This window comes from Scyliorhinus torazame, chromosome 5, assembly GCF_047496885.1.
Source record: "Scyliorhinus torazame isolate Kashiwa2021f chromosome 5, sScyTor2.1, whole genome shotgun sequence".
Lineage (NCBI taxonomy): Eukaryota > Metazoa > Chordata > Chondrichthyes > Carcharhiniformes > Scyliorhinidae > Scyliorhinus > Scyliorhinus torazame.
The window spans coordinates 261,690,924-261,717,185 of NC_092711.1; the positions used below are offsets into that span (position 1 = coordinate 261,690,924).

The 26,262-nt window shown below is 50.0% G+C and overlaps 2 protein-coding genes across 4 annotated transcripts in view; both read right to left on the minus strand.

The window, feature by feature from the left end:
- The window catches only part of cenpi (centromere protein I), a 150,182-nt gene extending 144,498 nt beyond the window's left edge, over positions 1–5,684 (minus strand). The window contains exon 1 of one of the 3 annotated variants that reach the window (XM_072505454.1): positions 5,492–5,684. In XM_072505454.1, coding sequence (XP_072361555.1) covers positions 5,492–5,600 — 109 coding nt within the window. In that variant the 5' untranslated portion in view covers positions 5,601–5,684. The remainder of the gene's footprint in view (positions 1–5,491) is intronic. The other 2 variants (XM_072505452.1, XM_072505453.1) reach the window with 2 other exon arrangements.
- Positions 5,685–18,848: 13,164 nt separating this feature from the next.
- The window catches only part of LOC140421090 (ADP-ribosylation factor-like protein 6), a 106,959-nt gene continuing 99,545 nt past the window's right edge, over positions 18,849–26,262 (minus strand). Inside the window, exon 7 of the mRNA XM_072505456.1 lies at positions 18,849–18,981. Within this exon, the coding sequence (XP_072361557.1) occupies positions 18,956–18,981 (26 nt within the window). The 3' untranslated portion in view covers positions 18,849–18,955. The remainder of the gene's footprint in view (positions 18,982–26,262) is intronic.

Here is a 26,262-nt window from a genome sequence, read left to right on the forward strand (position 1 = left end):
ATTTGGGGTATATCCGGAGGTCCCAGATAGGGGTCAACGTGTTGTACCTCAAACGGATATGCACGTAAAAGGTGCTTCCTGATGGAACTTATAAAACCAAAGCCAGGCTGATGGCAAGAGGTTTTATAGAAACTTAGGTGACCCAAATGTAAAGGTAGAACATAGAACATAGAACAATACAGCGCAGTACAGGCCCTTCGGCCCACGATGTTGCACCGAAACAAAAGCCATCTAACCTACACTATGCCATTATCTTCCATATGTTTATCCAATAAACTTTTAAATGCCCTCAATGTTGGCGAGTTCACTACTGTAGCAGGTAGGGCACTCCACGGCCTCACTACTCTTTGCGTAAAGAACCTACCTCTGACCTCTGTCCTATATCTATTACCCCTCAGTTTAAAGTTATGTCCCCTCGTGCCAGCCATATCCATCCGCGGGAGAAGGCTCTCACTGTCCACCCTATCCAACCCCCTGATCATTTTGTATGCCTCTATTAAGTCTCCTCTTAACCTTCTTCTCTCCAACGAAAACAACCTCAAGTCCGTCAGCCTTTCCTCATAAGATTTTCCCTCCATACCAGGCAACATCCTGGTAAATCTCCTCTGCACCCGCTCCAAAGCCTCCACGTCCTTCCTATAATGCGGTGACCAGAACTGTACGCAATACTCCAAATGCGGCCGGACCAGAGTTCTGTACAGCTGCAACATGACCTCCCGACTCCGGAACTCAATCCCTCTACCAATAAAGGCCAACACTCCATAGGCCTTCTTCACAACCCTATCAACCTGGGTGGCAACTTTCAGGGATCTATGTACATGGACACCTAGATCCCTCTGCTCAGCCACACTTTCAAGAACTTTACCATTAGCCAAATATTCCGCATTCCTTTTATTCCTTCCAAAGTGAATCACCTCACACTTCTCTACATTAAACTCCATTTGCCACCTCTCAGCCCAGCTCTGCAGCTTATCTATATCCCTCTGTAACCTGCTACATCTTTCCACACTATCGACAACACCACCGACTTTAGTATCGTCTGCAAATTTACTCACCCACCCTTCTGCGCCTTCCTCTAGGTCATTGATAAAAATGACAAACAGCAACGGCCCCAGAACAGATCCTTGTGGTACTCCACTTGTGACTGTACTCCATTCTGAACATTTCCCATCAACCACCACCCTCTGTCTTCTTTCAGCTAGCCAATTTCTGATCCACATCTCTAAATCACCCTCAATCCCCAGCCTCCGTATTTTTTGCAATAGCCTACCGTGGGGAACCTTATCAAACGCTTTGCTGAAATCCATATACACCACATCAACTGCTCTACCCTCGTCTACCTGTTCAGTCACCTTCTCAAAGAACTCAATAAGGTTTGTGAGGCATGACCTACCCTTCACAAAGCCATGCTGACTATCCCTGATCATATTATTCCTATCTAGATGATTATAAATCTTGTCCCTTATAATCCCCTCCAAGACTTTACCCACTACAGACGTGAGGCTCACCGGTCTATAGTTGCCGGGGTTGTCTCTGCTCCCCTTTTTGAACAAAGGGACCACATTTGCTGTCCTCCAGTCCTCTGGCACTATTCCTGTAGCCAATGATGACATAAAAATCAAAGCCAAAGGTCCAGCAATCTCTTCCCTGGCCTCCCATAGAATCCTAGGATAAATCCCATCAGGTCCCGGGGACTTATCTATTTTCAGCCTGTCCAGAATTGCCAACACCTCTTCCCTACGTACCTCAATGCCATCTATTCTATTAGCCTGGGGCTCAGCATTCTCCTCCACAACATTATCTTTTTCCTGAGTGAATACTGACGAAAAATATTCATTTAGTATCTCGCCTATCTCTTCAGACTCCACACACAATTTCCCATCCCTGTCCTTGACTGGTCCTACTCTTTCCCTAGTCATTCGCTTATTCCTGACATACCTATAGAAAGCTTTTGGGTTTTCCTTGATCCTTCCTGCCAAATACAGAAAAGGTACATTCACCTACAGCAAGAAAGATTATTTTGAAGATCTTCTTGGATCTGGGGATATTCATCAGAAAGCTTTGTAATAATGAGGTAAAAATGCAGGGCATCAAAAATGGAAAGAGACGACTTTTTGTTTAGTTGTTCATGGGACGTGGTAATTGCAATGCTGTGCCAGCATTTATTGGCCATCCCTAAATGTCCTTGACGGGGGGCAACTAAGAATCAGCCACATTGCTGTGGGTCTGGAGTCACAGGAGCGCCAGATCAGGTAAGGACAGCAGATTTCTCTCCCCAAGATGGGTTTTACTGACAATCGATAATGGTTTCATGGTGATCATTAGACTTTTTTAAATTCCAAATTTTCATAGAATTCAAATTTCACCATCTGCAGTAGCGGGATTCAAACCCGGGACCCCAGAGCATTACCCTAGGTTACTGGTTTACTAGTCCAGTGACAATGCCACGATGCCACCCTCTCCCCACTCGTCACCATTCATTCAATTCACTAAATATAAAAACCATTTTGATTCAGTTATATGTCTGCCTAGTTAAAACATCAACTCGGACAGGATATTGTATTCATTGTTCATTTAGCATAATACAGAAAAGGCTATTTCATTGATCTCAGTATAGGGCGTCACGGTAGCACAGTGGTTAGCATTGTTGCTTCACAGCACCAGGCACCCAGATTCGATTCCTGGCTTGGGTCACTGTCGGTGCGGAGTCTGCACACTCTCCCAATGTCTGCGTGGGTTACCACCAGTTGCTCCAGTTTCCTCCCACAAGTCCTGAAAGATGTGCTTGTTAGGGGAATTGGATATTCTGAATTCTTCCTTAGTGTACAAGAACAGGCACCACAGTGTGGCGACTAGGGGATTTTCACAGTAACTTCATTGCAGTGTCAATGCAAGCCTATTTGTAACACTAATAAAGATTATTAAATATTTTCTTCACCGGCAAACGTGATTTTCTGTCTTCTAGTGATTCCTGCTCTGCCATCAAGACCTATCTTCGACTCTGATCATTCTAACACTACCTCTTCCCAATAGGCTACATTTATTCTGACTTACTGATAAATGTTCACATTTCCCTTTCAAGATCTCCCAGCTGCCCCCCAGCATCCCTCCTCCCCTCATTTCTGATTAACCCTTATATTTCCCACTTGATTTTCTTTTCCACTTTTATAAAACAAACAATGTTTCTGGTGAATTTGTTGTTCCTGTTCTACTAACACACATGAAATAACTGCAATTGACCCCAACACCTCCACCTCCTTACTTTCCTTCCAATGTTGTTCTTTTTTTCCCCTCCTTGTCTTTGTTCCAGCTGTTTTACCTTCAAACCACATATTGAGCCCAAGGATATAATTTTCCTTCATCAAATCTGGTCTTGCATTCCAATCTCAACATCCTCCAGCACCCCAAAATCTAAGGCCCTGAGTCATCACTTACCAATGATAATTCTTTCTCCCTCTGTGAGAAGGCCCTACTCCACCACCTCTCTGCCCAAACCATAAGTGATATTGCGATAATTTCTCACTCTATTCACCCACTATCCTTTTTAGTATTTATGCCCTTTATTGTGAAGTGAACATTTCTTCAAAACCTTGCTTTATTATCTGTCTGAACTCAGGTGTTTTCCCATCTGATCAGCTCAGTATTTTCAGTGGTTCATCAGTGATGAATTCAAACTTCATAACTTACATCACAGATTTCATTGCCTTGCACACTTCTCTTAACCTCCACATAGTCTTCCCGTCAATGTGCAAGACAATTCCTCAACTTCCTGCAAGGCATTACAAGAAATATCCCCATTCAATATACACCTGCCCAGCTCAAATAAACCTTTGCTTTCACTTTCCACCACCCTCTTACGAATGTCACAGATTATGTCCCAATGTACCAGATTCCAATGATTTCCTCTATTGACCTACCTTCTGCATGGATATTGGACTAATCTCCATAAATGACAGACCTCCAAGAACTCGGTCACTCATCTTCATTACTATGAAATACATTTCCATGGCTTTAAATATCAGATCATAACTTGACCAAGGTGTCACTGTTTTCACAATTTAGCATGGCTTTAACAGACACATGCCTCACCCCAATTATTGGAGTAGAAGCAACTCCAAGCTTCTATTTACTGACCAATGCCCGCATTCTTACTCCCTTCTCTTCAAATGTTAATGCAAGAACCAGCAGTCTTCTAAATCAAAACCACCTCCAGGTATCCACTCAACATTGAACATTCTTTCCATCAGCTCCTAATCCAGTTTTCTCCCAATTTTACCCCCTGCCATCACTGAACTCATTTTTACCATTTATTATTTCAATTTATTGCCCTCTCAGTTTAAGATTACACTATTTCTTCACAATCTCTTTTTTGTCAATATTTCTAATTCATCACGGTCTTCTAGCATTATCCTAACAACTGTCACTTATCTCCATCATTAAAAAAACGAGTTTCTGCAGTTACTGCCCTACCTACAATTGTCTTTTTTCTGAAGTCCCACTGCCTTCCAACTACATAACTACCCGTTCTGATTGGAGATCCTACAACCAGGTATTGTCCTGTCCTCAACCACAGCACACACCACTCTGATCAAAATAACAAATAGGTGCTATTCCTCTCAACCCTCTCCAACACCACTAACCACTCTTGGCCACCCCCAACAATTTCCCTCAACAGTGCACTTTGGCACAGTTCTCGTGGTTCCATTTAAATGTGGTTCCATTTAAATATGGTTCAAAGATGATACTGCTGCCTGTGATTAAACCAGCTTTACTTAGACAAAAGTGAAGCACCATAGCACAGTGCTTAGCACTGTTGCTTCACAGCACCAGGGTCCCAGGCTGATTCCTCGCTTGGGTCACGGTCTGTGTTCTCCCTGTGTCTGTGCGGATTTCCTCTGGGTGCTCCGGTTTCCTACCACAAGTCCCGAAAGATGCGCTGGCGACTAGGGGATTTTCACAGTAACTTCATTGCAGTGCTAATGCAAGTCTACTTGTGACAATAATAAAGTCCTCCCTTCCGAACATAATATTTCTGTTATCCTATCAAATATCACCTGAGGCTAAGTCTGGTGGCACAGAAAGTTGTCATTTTGTTTTATCCTTTATGTCCCTTTTCACAAACCCAGTATATCACCAATATATCTTCCTTATTACTAGTTAACTCTGAAGGATCAATTTCTTGGAATATCTCTTTGCTTTTCCACCTTTCAAAGCTGCAACATATCCTATCACAGCTTGTGCCTTTACCCATCCTCATCACCCCCACCTTCACCAGGTCCCTCCTCAAAAAAATAATCTCAAGATCTTTATTTTACAACTGCCTGCATACTTCACCCTACCCTTCAGCCCCATGGCTCCACTCTTTTAGAGCCGCCGCCGCCACAACCCGTCACCAGTCAGGAGAGGCGCAGGCCGCACTGAGACCAATGTCTGACGATTAATCTCTTCACAATGGTAAGAGTTTGGTGAAGGCGCCGCTCCCTGCACTTACCGGCAGTGAAGTACTCAACCGCCTGTTGCAAGGACTGCAAGTCGTCGCTGGTCGACCTGGACCGAGCCTTCGCCTTCAACTTCGCACTCGCTCTGGCCTCCCGCTCCATCTCACCAACAAAACAAAACGACAGAACATTCAAACCAGCGCTCGCGCGCGCCTCCAGCCAACCGTTAGCGCATCACGGTTAGGAGGCGGGGCGAACGGGCTTCGAGCATGCGCACTGAGGACAAAACAAAAGCAGTTGACGGAAGAAGCAACTTGGAGAGAAGGGCTCTCGTCGCTGAGCGGGAAATGATGAACAGGAGCAAAAGAAAAACGAGCTAAATAAATACTCTCGACGGAAAGCGTGGATCAAAAAAAAAAAAATCAGCTTCCAGCACACATATGAAACAATCGAGGAACCGTTACTGGAATGGCTGTGTTGTATAAATCACGTCACCAACTAGTGGGAACGATAAAAGAGCAGATTTGTACGGACATTTTCGAAAGATGGAAAAATTATCGAACACTGTCACTGCGGGGCTTTATTTGTCCTAATATATTCCGTGATAGTAATAGTATAAAGAATAGAGTTATATATGGAATCTCCGGCAGTGAGTCAGGCCCTACGGCCCAACTGGTCCATGCCAACCAAAAAGCCCATCTATGCTAACCCCATTTGCCTGCATTTGGCCCATATCCCTCTTGATTAGACATAGATCAGAATTTACAGTGCAGAAGTCTGCACCGGCTCATGGAAACATCACCCTACCTCAGGACACAACTCCACCCTATCCTCATACCCCAGTAACCCCATCTAACCTTTTGGACACTAAGGGCAATTTAGCATAGCCAATCCACCTAACCTGCACATCTTTGGACTGGGAGGAAACCGGAGCACCTGGAGGAAACCCACACAGACACGGGGAAAATGTGCAGACTCCGCACAGAAAGTGACCCAAGCCGGGACGAACCTGGGACCCTGGAGCTGTGAAGCAACTGTGCTAACCATTGTGCTACCATGCCGCTCTAAACCTATAGAATCACATTTTCCCCATTAGGTCACCAACCTGACATTAGCTTCAATTCTGGGCAGGAACTAACTCTGAAGTGGCCATGACAAGATGTTGATTATGATTTTCCCCAGAAATGAAAATCGCTTATTGTCGCAAGTAGGGTTCAAATGAAGTTACTGTTGAAAGCCCCTAGTCGCCACATTCCGGCGCCTGTTCAGGGAGGCTGGTACGGGAATTGAACTGTGCTGCTGGCCTGCCTTGGTCTGCTTTAAAAGCCAGCTCTTTAGCCCTGTGCTAAACCAGCCCCAGAATGGGCCAATTAGAAAGCTGCATCTGTTAGACAATTTCAATTAAGGATGGCAGGTGGACCTGACAGAACATCAGACTGCTAAGGCAGGCAAACACAAGGGCATCTCAACATGAAGGATGCCCTTGGTTGCCAGCAGAAAAATCAAAAAAAAGCCCAAAGCCAGTGGACAATGAGAGTGGAGTAGAAAACCCTCCTCAGGAATAGTGACAGTTGTAGTTCTTGATCTCTGTCAGTGGGGCACAGAGCCTCTGGCTTCGATGACCATCAGGCTTGCCACTGGGAAGCTGCCTCAGAGAGCATGCAATTTCCCCACAGAGGAGGGAGCTGCTCCAACAGTGGGAAAATAAAGGTGCCATCACAAAATGGCCCATGCCAGGACTTAATTGTATGAATTGGCTGAATGCTCCATTCAGCACACCAAGGAACTTGGAGAAGATAATCGTCTAGTTTTCTGGAGGTAATGTAACAGAAAAGAAAGTACTGGTATAATAGGGCAAACAGGAGAACATTATGCTGGTCATTTCTTTCATTTACTGCTGTAGGATTCTTCTTATGAAAATATAGATATTCAAAGTCTATGGTCACAAGTCAACCTTTCTAACCCTATATGTTTAGAATTATTTTCTTGAACACTATGTTTCTAGCCCAATGAGGATGGATGCAGTGCTGGAACTAATTCTGGAACGAATTAGAGTAGATTTACTCAACTGGGGGGCAAATTTCAACAGGGGGGGGTGCTGGTGAATCTTCCAGGTAAATTGGAATCAAAGGTTGACTGAGAAAACTGGGCTATCTCTAAAGAAGGGATGGTTTGTATACATTTGAGGTAGCTTCCCACAAAGGAGAAGGTATAGCAATCAAAGACAGAGCTCTTTAGGTGGCTAAAGAAATAGGGAGTACGTTGAAGCAGAAAAGGGGTCCATAGGGGCAGCACGGTAGCCTTGTGGATAGCACAATTGCTTCACAGCTCCAGGGTCCCAGGTTCGATTCCGGCTTGGGTCACTGTCTGTGCGGAGTCTGCACATCCTCCCCGTGTGTGCGTGGGTTTCCTCCGGGTGCTCCGGTTTCCTCCCACCGTCCAAAAGATGTGCAGGTTAGGTGGATTGGCCATGATAAATTGCCCTTAGTGTCCAAAATTGCCCTTAGTGTTGGGTGGGGTTATGGGGATAGGGTGGAGGTGTTGACCTTGGGTAGGGTGCTCTTTCCAAGAGCCGGTGCAGACTCGATGGGCCGAATGGCCTCCTTCTGCACTGTAAATTCTATGATCTATGATATAACGTCAAATTGATACCATTTGTGAGAATCACAGGATTATGGAATCACGACAGCTCTGAAGGTAGTCATTTGGCCTATTGAGCCCATACTAGCTCTCCCAGAACAATTTAACTAGTCCCACCTGCCCACCCTTTCCTCCTACTCCTAATTTCCCTTCTGCCTTGCTTTTAATCCTGCAATTGATCGGCAATTACATAATCTTCTGCATTCAGTGTTACATTGATTGACACTAACATATCAGCTCAGCATTCCAAAAACGTAACAGAGGGTCAATGATCTGAAATGTTGGTGGGATCTTGACATTTGAGAGGAGGTGGGTTTAAGTTCATGCGGGGAGTTAAATTCCAGGCAGGTTTGAGTGGCCAACTGGGAACCGCCTTAAACTCCACTTCTCTGCTTTCACACCTTCACTGAAGAACATGAGGAGCAACATCAGCAGCAATGGCAACACGAGCAGCAGTTGAACCTGAAGTCTTGTTTGCAGTCAGATGCCACTCTACAGTGAAGAATGATGGACACAGAGACCCAGCTCCAAAGAGGTAAGACCCCACAAGATCCTATGTGACAGACGATCAGCTCACCCAACATGTCTGAGCACCAGTATCTCAAGGTTCAGGCTTTCACGGCATGTCATAGTGGATATCAGCAATGTTCTAGAACAAACCATCGTGCCGCCCACAACCAGTATAGAATTTCCTGGATGAGTACCTGCGTCTTAAGACACTGGTCTGCGGGCTGATTTCTGCTTCCTGAGACACTATGCATTATTGGAAATCAGACCTTCGGAAGTATAAACTTTCTGCAATTTCAGCACCAGGACTTCTGCAGGAACATGACATGCAGCACAGACTTAAGTCAAGATTTCGCTGTTTTGGACATCAGAAGCCTTGGGCAAATGTATTTGGCCTCATTCTCACCTGAAGAATTCACCTGCAACATCATACACCTTTTTTGTTTCATCATATTTTCTGTCTCCCTTATCATCCAATGGCTTACCTTTTGCCATTGTTGGAATGTACATAAACTGTATTTGAAACATCTTAAAGATTACCCTTTGCTCTATTGGAGTTTTTCCTGTCAATCTTCAGTTCCTTTTAACCCTAGCTAGATCCGCTCGCATCCATTTGAAACTAGCCCTCTTCCAATGTTGAAGCTCAAATTTATATTGCGCCTTGCTCTTCTACATTGCTAGTCTAAACCTTATGACACAATGAGCACTTTTGCCCAAATGTTCCCCCCACAGACCCCTGGTCTGCTTGGCCCACCTCATTCTCCAGCACCAGATTCAAAAAAGCCACCTTCACTGGTAGACCAAGAACATACTGGTCAAGGAAATTCTCCTGAACAAGTTTCAAAAATTCGTCCATCTCCTTACGATATTTGGGTAATTAAAGTCCTCCAATATCACTACTCAATATTTCTTGTACATCTCTGTGATTTTTCTGCAGATTATTTTTAGTATTATTGTTTCATGGATTGTTGGCATTTGTTGACCATCCTTATTGATCTTGAGATGGTGATGCTGAGCCACTTTTTTGAACTTTTGCAGTCCATCCGGTGGAGGTAGACTTACAGTGATGTGAGGGAGTTCCAGGATTTTGTTCCAGCAACAGTGAAGGAACGGCTATATTGTTCCAAGTCAAGGTATGGTGGTATTCCCATACATCTGCTGCCCTTGACTTACTAGAGAGGTCGAAGGTTTAGAAGCTGTTGTTGAAGGAGCCTTGACCAGTTGCTGCAATGCATCTTGTATCTGGTATACACTGCTGCAACTGTGCATTGGTGGTGGAGGGAATGAATTTTAAGATTGTGGATGGAGTTCCAATCAAGTAGGCAGCTTTGTCTTGGAAGGTGTTGAGCCTCTCAAGTGTGTTGGAGCTACACACATCCAGGCAAGTGGAAAGTATTTCATCCTGTTTTGTGCCTTGTATATTGTGAACAGACTTTGGGAAGACAGAAAGTGAGTTATGCACTGCAGAATTCCCAGCCTCTGACTTTCTCTTGTAGCCACAGCATTTATGATTGGTCGTGTTCAGTGTCTGGTCAATAATAATGCCCAGAATATTGATAAGTGATTCAGTGATGGGAATTTTATTGAATATCAATGGAAGATGGTTAAATTCCCTCTTGTTGGAACTGGTCATTATCTGGCACTCATATGGCAACCAAGATTATCTGCCACTTATCTTACCCTTGCTTAAATGTTATTCAGGACTTGCCACTTATGGACATGAACTGCTTCAGTATTTGAGGAGTTGCGAATATTGTGCAATCATTAATGAACAATGCCCACTTCAGAACTTATGACGGAAGGAAGATCATTGAGGAAGCTGCTTCAGACGGTTGGGCCAACAACACTACCCTGAGGAACTCCTGCAGCGAAGTCCTGGGACTGGAATGTCTCCAGCAACCACAACTATTTTCTCATGTGCGAGGATTCAAACTAGTGGAGAGTTTTCTCCCTGATTCCCATTTTGCTAGGACTCTTTAATGTTTCGCTCAGACAAATACTGCCGGAATGTCAAGGACAATCACTCCCACCCCACCTCGCTTCTTGAGTTCAGTTCTGTCCATGTTTGGACCAAGGTTGTGATGAGGCCAGGAGCCAAGTGGCCATGGCAAAACCCAAACTGCGCATCAGTGAGTAGGTTAATGCTATGTAAGTGCCATTTGATAGCACTGTCGACACCTTTTTTATCCAGTTGCTGATGATCGAGATTAGAATGATGGTGCCGCAATTCAATGTATTAGATTTGACTTGCCATTTGTGGATAGAACATACTATTTATTTATTTATTCATCATGTCGTAACCTTCTCTAAGCACAGTAGAAACACATTTGAAATTGAAATCAACCCTCACACATACAAACACAGCATCAATCTAACCATAGGATTTCCGCTTTCAGGCACAGGAACCATAGATTAAACCCACTTAAACTACACATTATTTCTAATATTTACCAATACTCTGTGCTGTGGATAGCACTGTGGCTTCACACTGCCAGGGTCCCAGGTTCGATTCCCCACTGGCTCATTGTCTGTGTGGAGTTTGCATGTTCTCCCCATGTCTGAGTGGGTTTCCTCCGCGTGATCCAGTTTCCTTCAACAGTCCAAAGACGGGACGTCCGGGTGAGGCTATGCAGAGCTAGGTCGCATATTCTGCAGCTCCCGCTTGGAACGGACTTTTGGGCTCTTTTACAGGGCCCCCACGGCATTTGTTTGACATTTCCCGGTGTGGGAAGAAGGCTGCAGCATTCCCCTGACAGTGTCCCCCAGGAATGTTGTGTCTTTTGGCTACCAGACCCGGCAGAAACAGTAAAAGATTTGGCTTGAGCTGCAGCAGTAGACGAGGGCCTCTTCCAGCATGCAGGCGGGGGAAGGACAAGCTTAAAGCTGCAATCTGGCTTGACTATCAAAGGTGAATTCTAGCAGCAGAGGGAACAACTGTGAAAAGATCTACCAGGGCCATTGAAGAAGCAGGGACGAGGCTTCTGGTGGCGGCCATGGAGGAGTAGGTCGCGCATTCGGCAGCTCCCGTCTGGAGCCGACTCTCAGACCTTTTTCAGGAGTTTCCATAGACTTTTTGGGGCAGACTGGTGAAGCAAACACTGCCAACTTCTATGAAACGGACCAGAAGTGTAACAAAGGAGCGGCACTGGAGCAACGGGAGAAGCGAGGGAAAGAAAACAAAATGGCGGCGGCCAAGGACAAAGGGGAGCTGCAGGAGTTCATCAAGCGCTGCTTCGAGGAGCAGCGCGAGGAGATGCGCAAAGAGATGTTGGCGCCTATGCTTTCGGCAATTGAAGGACTCGGGATCACGCAGAAGGCCCACGAAGCTAAGATCCAGGAGGTACAGAAAAGAGTCTGTCAGAACGAGGACGAGCTCGTGGGCCTGGCGGTGAGAGTGGAGCAGAACGAGGCGCTACACAAGAGGTGGGCGGGAAGACTCGAAGACCTGGAGAACAGGTCGAGGAGAAAGAATTTGCGAATCCTGGGTCTCCCTGAGGGAGTGGAGGGGGCTGATGCGGGGGCATACGCGAGCACGATGCTCGAGCCGATGATGGGCACGAAGGCCCCTTCGAGGCCGCTGGAGTTGGACGGGGCACATCGGGTGCTGGCGAAGAAGCCCCAGGCAAATGAGCCGCCAAGGGCGATGGTGGTGAGGTTCCACCGGTTCACATACAGAGAGTGGGTCCTGAGATGGGCCAAGAAGGAGCGGAGCAGTAAGTGGGACAACGCAGAGATCCGAATATACCCGGACTGGAGCACGGAGGTTGCAAAGCGGAGAGCGGGTTTCAACCGGGCCAAAGCGGCGTTGTACCGGAAAGAAGTGAAATTCGGAATGCTGCAGCCAGCGCGACTGTGGGTCACATACAAGGGCCAACACTATTACTTCGAAACGCCTGAAGAGGCGTGGACCTTTGTACAAGCCGAAAAGTTGGACTCTAACTGAGGGTTTGTGAGGGTGGGGGGGATGTTTTGGGGTTTGATGTGTGATGGTTGTTGTATATAGGGGGTCAATCACGTGCAGGAAATGTTACATGGGCTGGGGGAGAGAGACAAGGAGCTGCGCCAGAGGGGGCGGAGTGGGCTTTGGAAAGCGCGGGGTTTTTTCCCACGCGCGGGAAGAAAGGCGGGAAGGGGAACGAAGGAATGCATATGGATTGGGAGACACCCACGCGTGGAGGTCAATGGGACGGCGGGGGAAGCCGGGGTCAGCAGGCGTCAGCTGACTTACGGGAGTGACATGGGGGGAGCAAAAAAGCTAGACAGGGGTCTGGGGGGGGGGGGGGTTGCTGCTGCACTGGCCGAAAGGGAATGGGACACAGAAGAGGTGGTCGGGACGGGGGCCCCCCCTCTGGGGGACTGGAGGGTGAGGGAGGCGTGGACACGGGACTGGCCCAGAAAAGGAGATGGCTAGTCGGCGGGGCGTGGGGGGGTGAGAGCCCCTCCAATCCGGCTGATAACATGGAATGTGAGGGGCCTGAATGGGCCGGTGAAGAGGGCTCGAGTGTTCACGCACTTAAAGGGACTGAAGGCAGACGTGGCCATGCCCCAAGAGACACATCTGAAGGTGGCGGACCAGGTCAGGTTAAGAAAGGGATGGGCAGGACAGGTATTCCACTCGGGACTGGACGCGAAGAATAGGGGGGTTGGCAATATTGGTGGGAAAGCGGGTGTCATTTGAGGCCAAAACTATTGTAGTGGACAATGGAGGGCGATATGTAATGGTGAGCGGTAGGCTGCAAGGGACGTGGGTGGTGTTGGTAAACGTATACGCCCCGAACTGGGATGATGCAGGATTCATGAAGCGCATGTTGGGGCGCATTCCGGACCTGGAGATAGGAGGCCTGATAATGGGAGGGGACTTCAATACAGTGTTGGATCCAGTACTGGACCGCTCCAAATCAAGGACTGGAAAGAGGCCAGCGGCGGCCAAGGTACTTAGGGGGTTTATGGATCAGATGGGGGGAGTGGACCCATGGCGGTTTGCAAGGCCGCAGGCCAGGGAATTTTCTATCTTCTCCCATGTACACAAAGCCTACTCCTGGATAGATTTCTTTGTTCTGGGTAGGGCGCTCATCCCGAGGGTGGAGGGGACGGAGTATTTGGCTATAGCCGTTCCGGACCATGCCCCGCACTGGGTGGAACTGGAGCTGGGAGAGGAGAGGGACCAACGCCCGTTGTGGCGGCTGGATTTGGGACTGCTGGCGGACGAGGTGGTGTGTGGGAAGGTGAGGGGGTGTATCGAAAGGTACTTGGAGGCCAACGACAACGGGGAGGTGGGGGTGGTATGGGAGGCGTTGAAGGCGGTGATCAGGGGAGAGCTAATTTCCATTAGGGCTCATAGGGAGAAGACAGAGGGTATGGAAAGGGAGAGGTTAGTGGGGGAGATTTTGAGAGTGGACAGGAGATACGCAGAGGCCCCGGAGGAAAGGTTACTTGGGGAAAGACGACGGCTCCAGACGGAGTTTGACCTGTTGACCACAGGGAAGGCGGAGGCACAGTGGAGGAAAGCGCAGGGGGCGACCTATGAGTATGGGGAAAAGGCTAGTCGGATGCTGGCACACCAGCTCCGTAAGAGGATGGCAGTGAGGGAAATAGGGGGAGTTAAAGATGGAAGGGGAGCCACGGTTCGGAGTGCAACGAAAATAAACGAGGTATTCAAGGCCTTTTATGAAGAGCTGTACAGATCCCAGCCCCCAGCGGGGAAGAGGGGATGAGACGATTCCTAGATCAGCTGAGATTCCCGAGGGTGGAGGAGCAAGAGGTGGCTGGTTTGGGGGCACCAATTGGGTTGGAGGAGCTGAGCAAGGGTTTGGGGAGCATGCAGGCGGGAAAGGCCCCGGGACCGGACGGATTCCCGGTGGAGTTCTACAGGAAGTACGCAGACCTGTTAGCCCCGCTACTGGTGAGGACCTTTAATGAGGCAAGAGAGGAGGGGACCCTGCCCCCGACAATGTCGGAAGCGACAATTTATTTGATCCTAAAGCGGGGCAAGGACCCACTGCAATGTGGATCGTACAGGCCGATCTCACTCCTCAATGTGGATGCAAAGTTGCTGGCAAAAGTGCTGGCCACGAGGATCGAGGACTGTGTCCCGGGGGTAATCCACGAGGACCAGACGGGATTTGTAAAGGGCAGGCAACTAAACACCAATGTGCGGCGGCTCTTAAACGTGATAATGATGCCATCGGAGGAGGGAGAGGCGGAGATAGTGGCAGCTATGGACGCGGAGAAGGCCTTTGACCGAGTAGAGTGGGAGTACCTCTGGGAGGTGCTGCGTAGGTTTGGGTTCGGGGTAAGGTTTATTGATTGGGTTAAGCTCCTTTACAGAGCCCCGATGGCGAGTGTAGTGACAAACCGGCGGAGGTCGGAGTACTTTCGACTGTACCGAGGGACGAGGCAGGGGTGCCCCCTGTCCCCCCTGTTGTTCGCATTGGCGATCGAACCATTGGCCATGTCATTGAGGGAGTCTAATAAATGGAGGGGGTGGTCCGAGGGGGAGAAGAGCATCGGGTGTCGCTATCTGCGGATGACCTGTTGCTGTACGTGGCGGATCCAATGGAAGGGATGGTGGAGGTCATGCAGACTCTAAGGGAGTTTGGGGACTTTTCGGGCTATAAGCTCAATGTAGGGAAGAGTGAGCTCTTTGTATTACAGGCGGGGGACCAAGAAAGAGGGATAGGGGACCTACCGCTGAGGAGGGCGGACGGGAGCTTTCGGTATCTGGGGATCCAGATAGCCAGGAGTTGGGGGACCCTACATAAACTGAATCTGACGAGGTTGGTGGAGCAAATGGAGAAGGATTTCAAAAGATGGGACATGTTACCGCTCTTGCTGGCGGGTAGAGTGCAGTCGGTCAAAATGGTGGTCCTTCCGAGGTTTCTGTTTGAGTTTCAGTGCCTTCCCATCGTGATCACTAAGGCCTTTTTTAAGAGAGTAGGCAGGAGTATTATGGGGTTTGTGTGGGCGAATAAGACCCCGAGAGTAAAAGAGGGTTCCTGGAACACAGTAGGGACCGAGGAGGGTTGGCGCTGCCAAACCTGGGGAGCTACTACCGGGCAGCAAATGTGGCGATGATCCGCAAGTGGGTTATGGAGGGAGAGGGGGCGGCATGGAAGAGGATGGAGATGGCGTCCTGTAAAGGAACGAGCCTGGGGGCGTTGGTGACGGCACCGCTGCCGCTCTCGCCGACAAAGTATACCACGAGCCCGGTGGTGGCGGCAACGCTAAGGATCTGGGGCCAGTGGAGACGGCACCGGGGTGCAATGGGAGCATCGGTGTGGTCCCCGATCAGAGGTAACCACCGATTTGTCCCGGGGAAGATGGACGGGGTGTTCCAGAGCTGGCATCGGACGGGGATTGGAAGAATGGGGGACCTGTTCATCGACGGGACGTTTGCGAGCCTAGGGCCACTGGAGGAGAAGTTCGAGTTACCCCCGGGAAATGCCTTTAGATATATGCAGGTGAGGGCTTTTGTGAGGCGACAGGTGAGGGAATTCCCGTTGCTCCCGGCACAAGAAGTTCAAGATAGGGTGATCTCGGGTGTATGGGTCGGGGAGAGCAAGGTGTCGGAAATACACCAGGAGTTGAAAGAAGAGGGGGAAGCGCTGGTAGAAGAGTTGAAGGGTAAATGGGAGGAGGAGCTGGGGGAGGAGATCGAGGAAGGTCTGTGGGCTGATGCCCTAGGTAGGGTTAATTCCTCCTCCTCATGTGCCAGGCTCAGCCTGATACAATTTAAGGTGGTCCACAGAGCGCACTTGACAGGGGCGAGGTTGAGTAGGTTCTTTGGGGTAGAGGACAGATGTAGAAGGTGCTCAGGCAGCCCGGCGAACCATGTCCATATGTTTTGGTCATGCCCGGCACCGGAGGGGTTCTGGAGAGGAGTGGCGGGAGCAATATCTCAGATGGTGAAAGTCCGGGTCAAGCCAAGCTGGGGGCTAGCAATATTTGGAGTAGTGGACGAACCGGGAGTGCAGGAGGCGAAAGAGGCCGGCATTCTGGCCTTTGCGTCCCTAGTAGCCCGGCGAAGGATCTTGCTAATGTGGAAGGAGATGAAGCCCCCCAGCCTGGAGGCCTGGATAAATGATATGGCTGGGTTCATAAAGTTGGAGAGGATTAAGTTCGCCTTGAGAGGGTCTGCGCAGGGGTTCTACAGGCGGTGGCAACCGTTCCTGGACTATCTCGCGGAGCGTTAGAGGAAGGTCGGTCAGCAGCAGCAACCTTGGGGGGGGGGGGGGGGGGGGCGTCCTGGGGGTGGGGGGGGGTGGGAAAGGGGGGACTGCCTGGGAGGGTGGATGAGCAAGAGATAACATGAAGGGTTGGGGAAACTGGCACGTACAGGTGAGGGCCAGTGACCAAAGCTGTGTAAATATATCATTTTGCCATGTATATATCTTGCTCTGCGCGATTTCTCGTTTTTTTTTGTTACGAGGCGGGGGGGGCGGGGGGTTATTGTTTGTAAGGGAGAAAAATTGTGTTAAAAAACTTTAATAAATATATCTTTTTTTTTAAAACAGTCCAAAGACGTGCAGGTTAGGTGGATTGGATAAATTTCCCTTAGTGACCAAAAATGTGAGGAGGGGTTATTGGGTTACGGGGATAGGGTGGAAGTAAGGGCTATCCTTGTTTTCCTAACAATCCACACATGGAACTACATAGCTGTTCCTTCATAGTCACTGGGTCAAAATCCTGGAACTCCCCCTCAAACAGCACTTTGGTTTACCTACACCACATGGACTGCAAAGGTTCGAGATGGTACCATTCCACCACCTTCTCAAAGGAATGCTGACCTAACCAGCAACGGCCACATCCCTTGATGGAATATAACAAAAACAAATTGCTTGTTTGGCAGCTAAGAGCTAACCGCGTTGCCTGAGTCTGGAATTATCGATAGACGAGACATACAAGGATAGCAGGCAATTTCCTACCAGACATTAGTGAACCAGATGGGATTTTACAAATATCCGGTAGCTATTCTCGCGTGGGGAGAATCGCTGGGGTCAGCGCGGCCCCCGTCCGGTGGCACGCCGGCGCCAATGGCGCCGATTCACCAGTCACCGGAGATATTTGTAAAATCCCATCTGGTTCACTAATGTCTGGTAGGAATGTTTTTAATATTCCAGATTTATATAATTAACAGAATTTAAATTCCCCAGCTGCCAAGGTGGAATATTTACTCATGTCTCATAATTATTAGTCCAGGCCTCTGGATCAGCAGTACAGTTACATTACCAATTTATTACAGTTCCTGATAATCAGAGGAAGAACCGTGGCCGGGATTCTCCGATCCTGCAGCTCAGCGTTGACGCCATCGTAAACGCCGGAGCGTTTTACGACGGCGTCAACAGGCCCCTAGAATCAGCGATCCTTCGACGCACAGGGGGCCAGCACGGCACTGGATCGACGCACGCAGCTCCAGCTGCTGATACGGGCGTCAGGACGGGCAGCGCGAGTTCGTGCATGTGTGCCACAGCCGGCGCGAGTTTGTGCATGTGAGCCACGGCCGACGCATGTTCGCGCATGCGCGTGGGTTGCCTTCTCCACCGCCCCGGCGCATCATGGCGGAGGCCTACAAGAACATAGGCCCCCACCGGGATAAGCCCGCCGGCCGATCGGTAGGCCCTGATCGCGGGCTCGGCCACCGTGGAGGCCTCCCCCGGAGTCAGATCCCCCCCCCCCACCTCACCAGGCCGCCCCCCCGCAACATGAACGCCGAGGTCCCGCCGGGTAGGACCACATGAGAACGACAGTGGTGGGACTCGGCGGGCACTCAGCCCATCGCGTGGGGAGAATCGCTGGGGTCAGCGCGGCCCCCGTCCGGTGGCACGCCGGCGCCAATGGCGCCGATTCACCAGTCACCGGAGAATCGGAGTGGCGTCGCATGACTCGCGCCCCCGTGGCCCCCTCCCCCCCCCCCACCCGCCGATTCTCCGACCTGGCACGGGGTCGGAGAATCCCGCACCATGTATTCCCCTTCTAAACCTTTTAAGATCTGAAATTTAGATGCCAAATACAGTGTCCGAGGCCCAAAATAAGGATGAGGAATGTGAGTTAACCTTCAAACATGAGGATCTTCCTTCGCTTAATCCAATAATATAGGTAAGAGTTCACGTTAGCAATAAAATAGTCAGCCTGAGACTGCCAATTTCCTGCACTTCTGATTGTAACGATCCTTAGTGACCCAATTAATACTAGTCAACATGTACAAACTTTGGCTATGAGCATGTGCACAAGATGCTTTCATGATTAACATAATATGTGAACTAATTCAATGACATGGATTTTATTCATAATTTGCACAAGCTTCAATGATTTCTGCTGGCTTCTTTTGTTAGCTCAGACTTTGCCGATCAGTTTCTCATTTTGGTAACTCTTCACTGCTTCATGGATGTGATCTGATCTGGAAAATATATATATATGTATTTTGAACACATTATGATGAGGACGTGTTTGTTTGCTTGCTTAACAGATGCTAAACATGGGTCTAAATCATGTATCAGGTCCACTTTAAGATGTATGCCTTTTTTACAGCCTATTTCAGTTGCATTTTGTTGTTGTGACAAATACATTTACATCAAAAGAAAATTGATCATTCCATTTGCTTGTTGCCACAACATAACGCCCTCATGTTAATGGATTTACTCAGTCTGAGGTTTGAGCAATCTAAATCCATAATTTTGTTGACATTGATTTACAGCAAGTATACTCAAACTGCCGGTCCGAACACTGCCAGGCTGGCTCGTGTGGGGAGGATCCTGCCAGGCCAGGGAGGGGGACAGAGGGACGGGCATGAGGCCGGGTGATCCCCCACGGGACTGGGGCGGTGTCCAGGCACGGCCTGTCATTGCCATGGCCTGCAAGGCAGCCAGCGTGCTGCGCACCCCAGTGATTACCCACCTTGGCCTTGGTTTTGCAGAGTGACACCGGCCTTATGGGTTTCCCCCACCCCACCACTCTCTGCCAGTGGGGCATCACGTAGCCTGCCCAAGGGGAATGCTCATAGTAATCCCGAAAGGGGGGCACCAGGTGGAGGCCGCGGAGCTAGCCCACAGTACCTGGCCCTCGGCTGCGCGATGTGGAGAACTAGGCAGGCGGCCATGATGCGGGTGACCCTCAGCGTCATTCTGGAGGGCTCCTCCAGAGTGGTTCAGGCACCTGTACCGCAGGATGCCGAAGCACCGCTCGATCTTGCCCCTGGTCACTGCATGGGCTTCATTGTAGCGGATCTCCGCGTCAGTCTGTGGTCTCCGAACAGGCGTCATCAGCCATGGCCGCAGCGGATAACCCCAATCCCCCAGCCGGGAGTGCATCTGAAGAGGCCGGGAATCGTCGAGTGTGCCAGGATGAAGGCTTTGTGCTCACTGCCCAGGTACTGTTCACAATTTACATAGATGATTTGGAGTTGGGGACCAAGGGCAATGTGTCCAAGTTTGCAGACGACACTAAGATGAGTAGTAAAGCAAAAAGTGCAGAGGATACTGGAAGTCTGCAGAGGGATTTGGATAGTTAAAGTGAATGGGCTAGGGTCTGGCAGATGGAATACAATGTTGACAAATGTGATGTTATCCATTTTGGTAGGAATAACAACAAAAGGGATTATTATTTAAATGATAAAATATTAAAACATGCAGAGGGACCTGGGTGTCCTAGTGCACGATTCGCAAAAAGTTGGTTTACAGGTGCAACAGGTGATTAAGAAGGCAAATGGAATTTTGTCCTTCATTGCTAGAGGGATGGAGTTTAGGACTAGGGAGGTAATGCTGTATAAGGTGTTAGTGAGGGCACACCTGAAATATTGTGTTCCGTTTTGGTCTCCTGAGAAATGACGTACTGGCGCTGGAGGGTGTGCAGAGGAGATTCGCTTGGTTAATCCCAGAGTTGAGGGGGTTGGATTACGAGGTTGAGTAGACTGGGACTGTACTCGTTGGAATTTAGAAGGATGCGGGGGGGATCTTATGGAAACATAAAATTATGAAGGGAATAGATAGGATAGATGCGGGGAGGATGTTTCCACTGGAGGGTGGAAGCAGAAATAGGGGGCATAGCTTCAAACTAAGGGGACGTAGATTTAGGACTGAGTTTAGGAGGAACTTCTTCACCCAAAGAACATAAGAACTAGGAGCAGGAGTAGGCCATCTGGCCCCTCGAGCCTGCTCCACCATTCAATGAGATCATGGCTGTTCTTTTGTTGTCTCAGCTCCACTTTCCGCCCCGAACACCATAACCCTTAATCCCTTTATTCTTCAATATGGATTGTGAATCTATATTGAAGAATAAACAAATAAAGGGTTATGGTGTTCGGGCGGGAAAATAGAGCTGAGTCCAGAAAAGATCCCCCATGATCTCATTGAATGACAGAGCAGGCTCGAGGGGCCAGATGACCTACTGCTCCTAGTTCTTATGTTCTTATGGATCAGGTGCAGACATGCATGATACACATCTGATGGTCACATTGAGCTGCACGTTCATCGAGTGGAACCCCTTTTGTTTTGTGTAGAGCGGCCTATCATCTGCAGGTGCTAGTAGGGCAACATGCATCCCGTCGATCACCCCATTGTCCCGGGCATCTCGGCGATGGTGGCGAACCCCACTGCCTGGCATCCTAATGGGCTCAGTCCACAATGAAGTGGATGTATTGTGCTGACTGGGCAAATAGGCCCGTCATGATGGTGTGGATGCACCTGTGCCCCAAGCATCATGAGACCCCGGACAGGTCCCCACTCAGCGCCTGGAAAGACCCAGTGGCATTAAAGTTCAGGGCAACCATCACCTTGACAGCCACCAGGAGCGGGTATCCTCCCCCATTCCCCCGCAGTGCCAGGTGTGCCATGATCTGTAAGGTATGGCGCACTGTCCCTCTGCTCAGCCAGAGTCTTCGATGGCATGCCCGGTCTGGCAGGTCCTCGAATGACGGGCACTGCCGATTCACACGAGGCCTCATGCAGTGCCTCCATTGCACCTCCTCCTCCTCGGCCTATTGGGTGGCCGGCTCACTATCCTCAATGGCTGCCTCCTGTTCCTCTGGGGCAGGCTCCGCTACTGCAGCTTCAGACCGTACAGCCGCAGTGCATCCCCAAGAGCTGCAGCGACTAGGAAGAAGCCAACATTGCTGGTTGAATTCCAATATCCATTTAACTGCAGGGGGTGAAAGTCAGACATGTTAGCATGGTGCATACCCCTGTGCCCAACCAGATCCAATTGGCTATGTGGTGCCCCCGGATAGCACTGCGGACTCTGCCCCTGCATATCTCCCCCCCCCCCCTCCCCCCCCATCCCTTCAACCCTGGCCTGTCGGTGCCCGGCATCCCAATTCCTCTGCCTTCTCCCCATAATCCTTGGTCCCCTTATTAATCAAGAACCACTGGTTTCTTCCACCGTGAATGGGGATGAAAAAAATATCATGATTGAATGGCGGAGCAGTCTTAATGGGCCGAGTGGCCTAATTCATTTCCTATGTCTTATGATCAACTGGAGAACTGAGACTGTGTTATAACTGCCTGCTTACCACTGGCCGGGGACTAATGGCAATCCCACAGTCCTTTGGGAGTATGAGCTTCCCCAATGAGGGGGGCAGAGAAATCATTAGCAGATTCCCTGCATAAATAAAGCTGGCCAGTTTGGAACCAGCTAGAGAGGAGTGAGCAGCAAGGGAGTTTCTGCTGCTGTATATATATGTTATTGTAAATAAATGTTATTTCTTTCTATCCTTCAACTCGTGCTGGATTCTTCGTGGCCTTCACAAAACTGGCGACGAGGGTTAAAGTGGATAGCTGTCTACGCTACTGAAGCCACCTCCCTGGATTTTTGTTGGATACAGGTTGGAAGTTGTTTTTCTGTTACACCATGCCTCTGTATGGACGTTTGAATGTTTTTGACGCTGTGCTGGAAAGTTGGAACCAGTACGCACAACGGATGCGTTACTATTTCCGGGCAAACAACATCACCAAAAACGAGTGCCAGGTGGTCATTTTGCTCACCGCCTGCGGCCCGCATACATTTGGGGTGATTAGGAGCCTTACGTACCCAGCTGCGCACAGACACCAAGGCGTTTGACGAACTTGTGAACTTAGTGGGGCAACATTTTAACCCAACCCCATCCACGATAGTCCAGCGTTACCGGTTTAATACCGCTGAGAGGACCCCAGGAGAATCCCTTGCAGAGTTTCTATCCAGGCTACGCAGGATTGCGGAGTACTGTGACGATGGTGAGACCTTGTCAGAAATGTTACGTGACCGTTTGGTTTACGGTATCAACAATGTGGCCACCCAGAGAAACTTGTTAGCTGAGCCAACACTGACTTTTCAACAGGCCATTCAAATAGTATTGTCCTGATAGAGCGCAGAACGGAGAGTGCATGAGCTACAGGGAATGGAGGTGCATGCCTTGGGGAGCAACCCCTTCCGTCCAAAAGTGTCTCTCCGCACCCCTGCGGTACCTTGGGCGAGGCGACGACCGGGTCGACACCAGTGGCCGTCGGACGTTCCTCCCCGAAGGGAGCCTTCTCCAGAACCAATGGATAAGGATCCATATCCGTGTCGGACTTGTGGGTGCCGACCCTGTCGCGGACACCCGCCCTGGGGGCGCCGTCGTTCCAACAGAAACTGGGGCCAGCCCAGGGGCCATACCTTCCATTTGGATGAACCTGCGGCGACTACTCCCGAAGACGTGGAGACGGAGGATGACTGCCTGCAGCTGCATTGTGTGGCAGCTCCCCGTGTGACCCCCATTATGGTGACAGTACGGGTCAATGGTCACCCGCTTGAGATGGAGTTGGACACTGGCGCAGCAGTCTCCGTGATCGCCCAGAGGACATTTGACCGCATCAAGCAGGGTATACAGACCCTTGCATTAGCCGACACACAGGCCAGGTTGGCACCTACACGGGGGAACCATTGGACATTGCAGGAATTACGATGACCCTTGTTGTTTATGGAAGTCAGGAGGGGCGTTTCCCACTTATCGTGGTGCGCGGCCATGGGCCCAGCCTGATGGGTCGGGACTGGTTGCGTCATTTGCGGCTGCAGTGGCAGCACATCCTCCAAACAGATTCTGGAGAGTTGACTGAGGTGCTAGGACGGTACCCAGATGTATTCCAGCCCGGTTTGGGGAAAATAAAAGGGGCAGTAGCCCATGCCCAAGTCGAACCAGGAGCCACGCTGCGCTATTGCTGGGCGCGCCTGGTGCCTTATGCCTTGCTCGAGAAGGTAGAAGGGGAGCTCTCTCGTTTGGAGACCTTGGGTATTATCAGGCCAGTCCGTTTCGCTGACTGGGCGAGTTTTCTCTGGAGCACAAACCAGGAACCCAGATAGCGGATGCCGACGCACTGAGCCGATTGTACCTGTAATGAAGCCAGATGCCGCAGTTCGCTTGTGCGGCGACTATAAACTTACAGTGAATATGGCTTCCCGGCTCGACCGACATCCAATGCCTCGCATAGAGGATCTCTACGCGAAGCTTGCAGGCGGACTCACGTTCACAAAATTAGATATGAGTCATGCCTACCTGCAGTTGGAGCTGGACCCTGCCTCCTGGCCATATGTAACTATTAATACACACTGGGGCCCAGGGCCTGTATGAATATACACGGTTGCCCTTTGGGGTATCCTCTGCCTGCGCTATTTTTCAACGCGTCATGGAGGGCAGCTTGAGAGATTTACTGCATGTCGCTGTCTACTTAGACGACGTTTTGAATACAGGAAATTCGGAGCAGGAACATTTGGAAAATTTGGAGGCTGTCCTTAGACGCTTTTCAGAGGCTGGATTCCGTTTACGTCGCACAAAGTGCGTCTTTCAGGCGAAGGAAGTAGTCTCCCTGGGTTATCGGGTGGACCACGAAGGTTTGCACCCCATCGCAGAGAAGGTGCGCAGAGTTTCTATCCAGGCCCCCGCCCCGACTGACACTTCACATCTTCGTTCTTTTCTCGGCCTCGTAAACTATTACGGGAAGTTCCTCCCCAATCTGGCAACTATGCTGGCCCAGTTGCACCCTCTGCTATAGAAGAATCACACCTGGGTTTGGGGTCAGCCGCAAGAGACAGCTTTCCGGCGGGTAAAACAACAATTGTCACCGTCTGGGTTACTAACCCACTAAGATCCTGGAAAGCCTTTGCTCATCACGTGTGATGCATCCCCATATGGTATTAAGGCCGTCCTGTCCCACAAGGTGGAGAATGGGGTCGAGCAGCCGATAGCTTTCGCCTCCCGCACATTGACTGCAGCGGAAAAGAAGTACACGCAGATCGGGAAGGAGGGCCTGGCGGTGGTCTTTGCGGTGAAACGCTTCCACCAGTATGTGTATGCCGTCACTTCACTATCGTGACTGATCATAAGCCTCTGCTGGGACGTTTCCGAAATAATAAGCCAATACCACCCATTGCTTCCGCACAGATCCTGCGCTGGGCTGTGTTGCTCGCTGCCTCCAAGCTGTCAGAACTTAGCGTGGAAGACGGGGGACGCATGTGATTGTTCCGGAAAAAGGACAGGAGCTGATACTAAGGGACTTGCTCAATGGACATCTGGATGTGACCAAAATGAAAATGTTGGCCCGGAATTATGTCTGGTGGCCAGGCCTCGACACCGACATTGAGAAGGTGGCCCAAAACTGCTCCATTTGCCAGGAGCATGAGAAGCTTCCGCCGGCCGTGCCCCTACATCACTGGGAATAGCCAGGGCGCGCTTGCATGCACATTTCGCCGGCCCTTTTCAAGGATCCATGTTCCTTCTATTAATCGATGCCCAGTCTAGAGGTGTATAAGATGGTCGGCACAACATCCTGCGCAACAATCGAGAAGATGCGTTTGTCTTTCAGTACGCATGGCCTTCCCGAGATGCTGGTCACGGACAACGGCACTCCGTTCACAAATGATGAGTTTGCGAGGTTCATGAAGATGAACGGCATTCGCCATATCCGCACCGCTCCATACCACCCGGCTTCCAATGCAGACATTCAAACGAGGCCTAAAGAAGCAATCTTCCGGGTCCATGGACACGAGACTGGCTCGTTTCTTGTTTTCACACAGGACCACTCCACATGTGGTGATTGGGGTAGCTCCCGTGGAACTCCTAATGGGTCAGAGACTTCGCACCCGCCTGAGCATGGTTTTCCTGGACATTGGCGCCGCATTCAAGAACAGCAGGGACATGGTTTTTCTCGGCATCGGTCAATTTGGCAGTTTGCGCCCGGTGACCCAGTGTTCGTTCGAAATTTTGCTGGTGGTGCCCAGTGGGTCCCTGGCGTTGCCCAGTGGGTCCCTGGCGTTATCTTTCGCCGAACGGGCCCTATCTCTTACCAGGTGCAAGCCCAGGGTCGTCTCCAGCACAAGCATGTAAACCACGTTCGGTCCAGAAGACCATCCCTTCCAAAGATGCCCCGCCCTCGGAGCTCATTTCTACAACCACAGAGACCAGATACCGTGGAGAGTATTCCTCACAATCTTCCTCTGGTGCCGCACTCAAAGTCTGCGCAGGTCGTTGCAGAACCGCGTGGAGATAGAGATGCCGAGATGACGGAGCCAGCGGACTCCGACTCTGAGATGGAGACACAGGACGCCTCAGAGGGGGAGTCCTCAGGCCCACGGGCCGTGGATGTACAACCGTTACGCCGTTCATCACGGAAGCGCCGTTCTCCATCTCGTGACGCGCCGCCCGATCCAGCGCCTCGTGCAAATGGTGTCCGGCCTG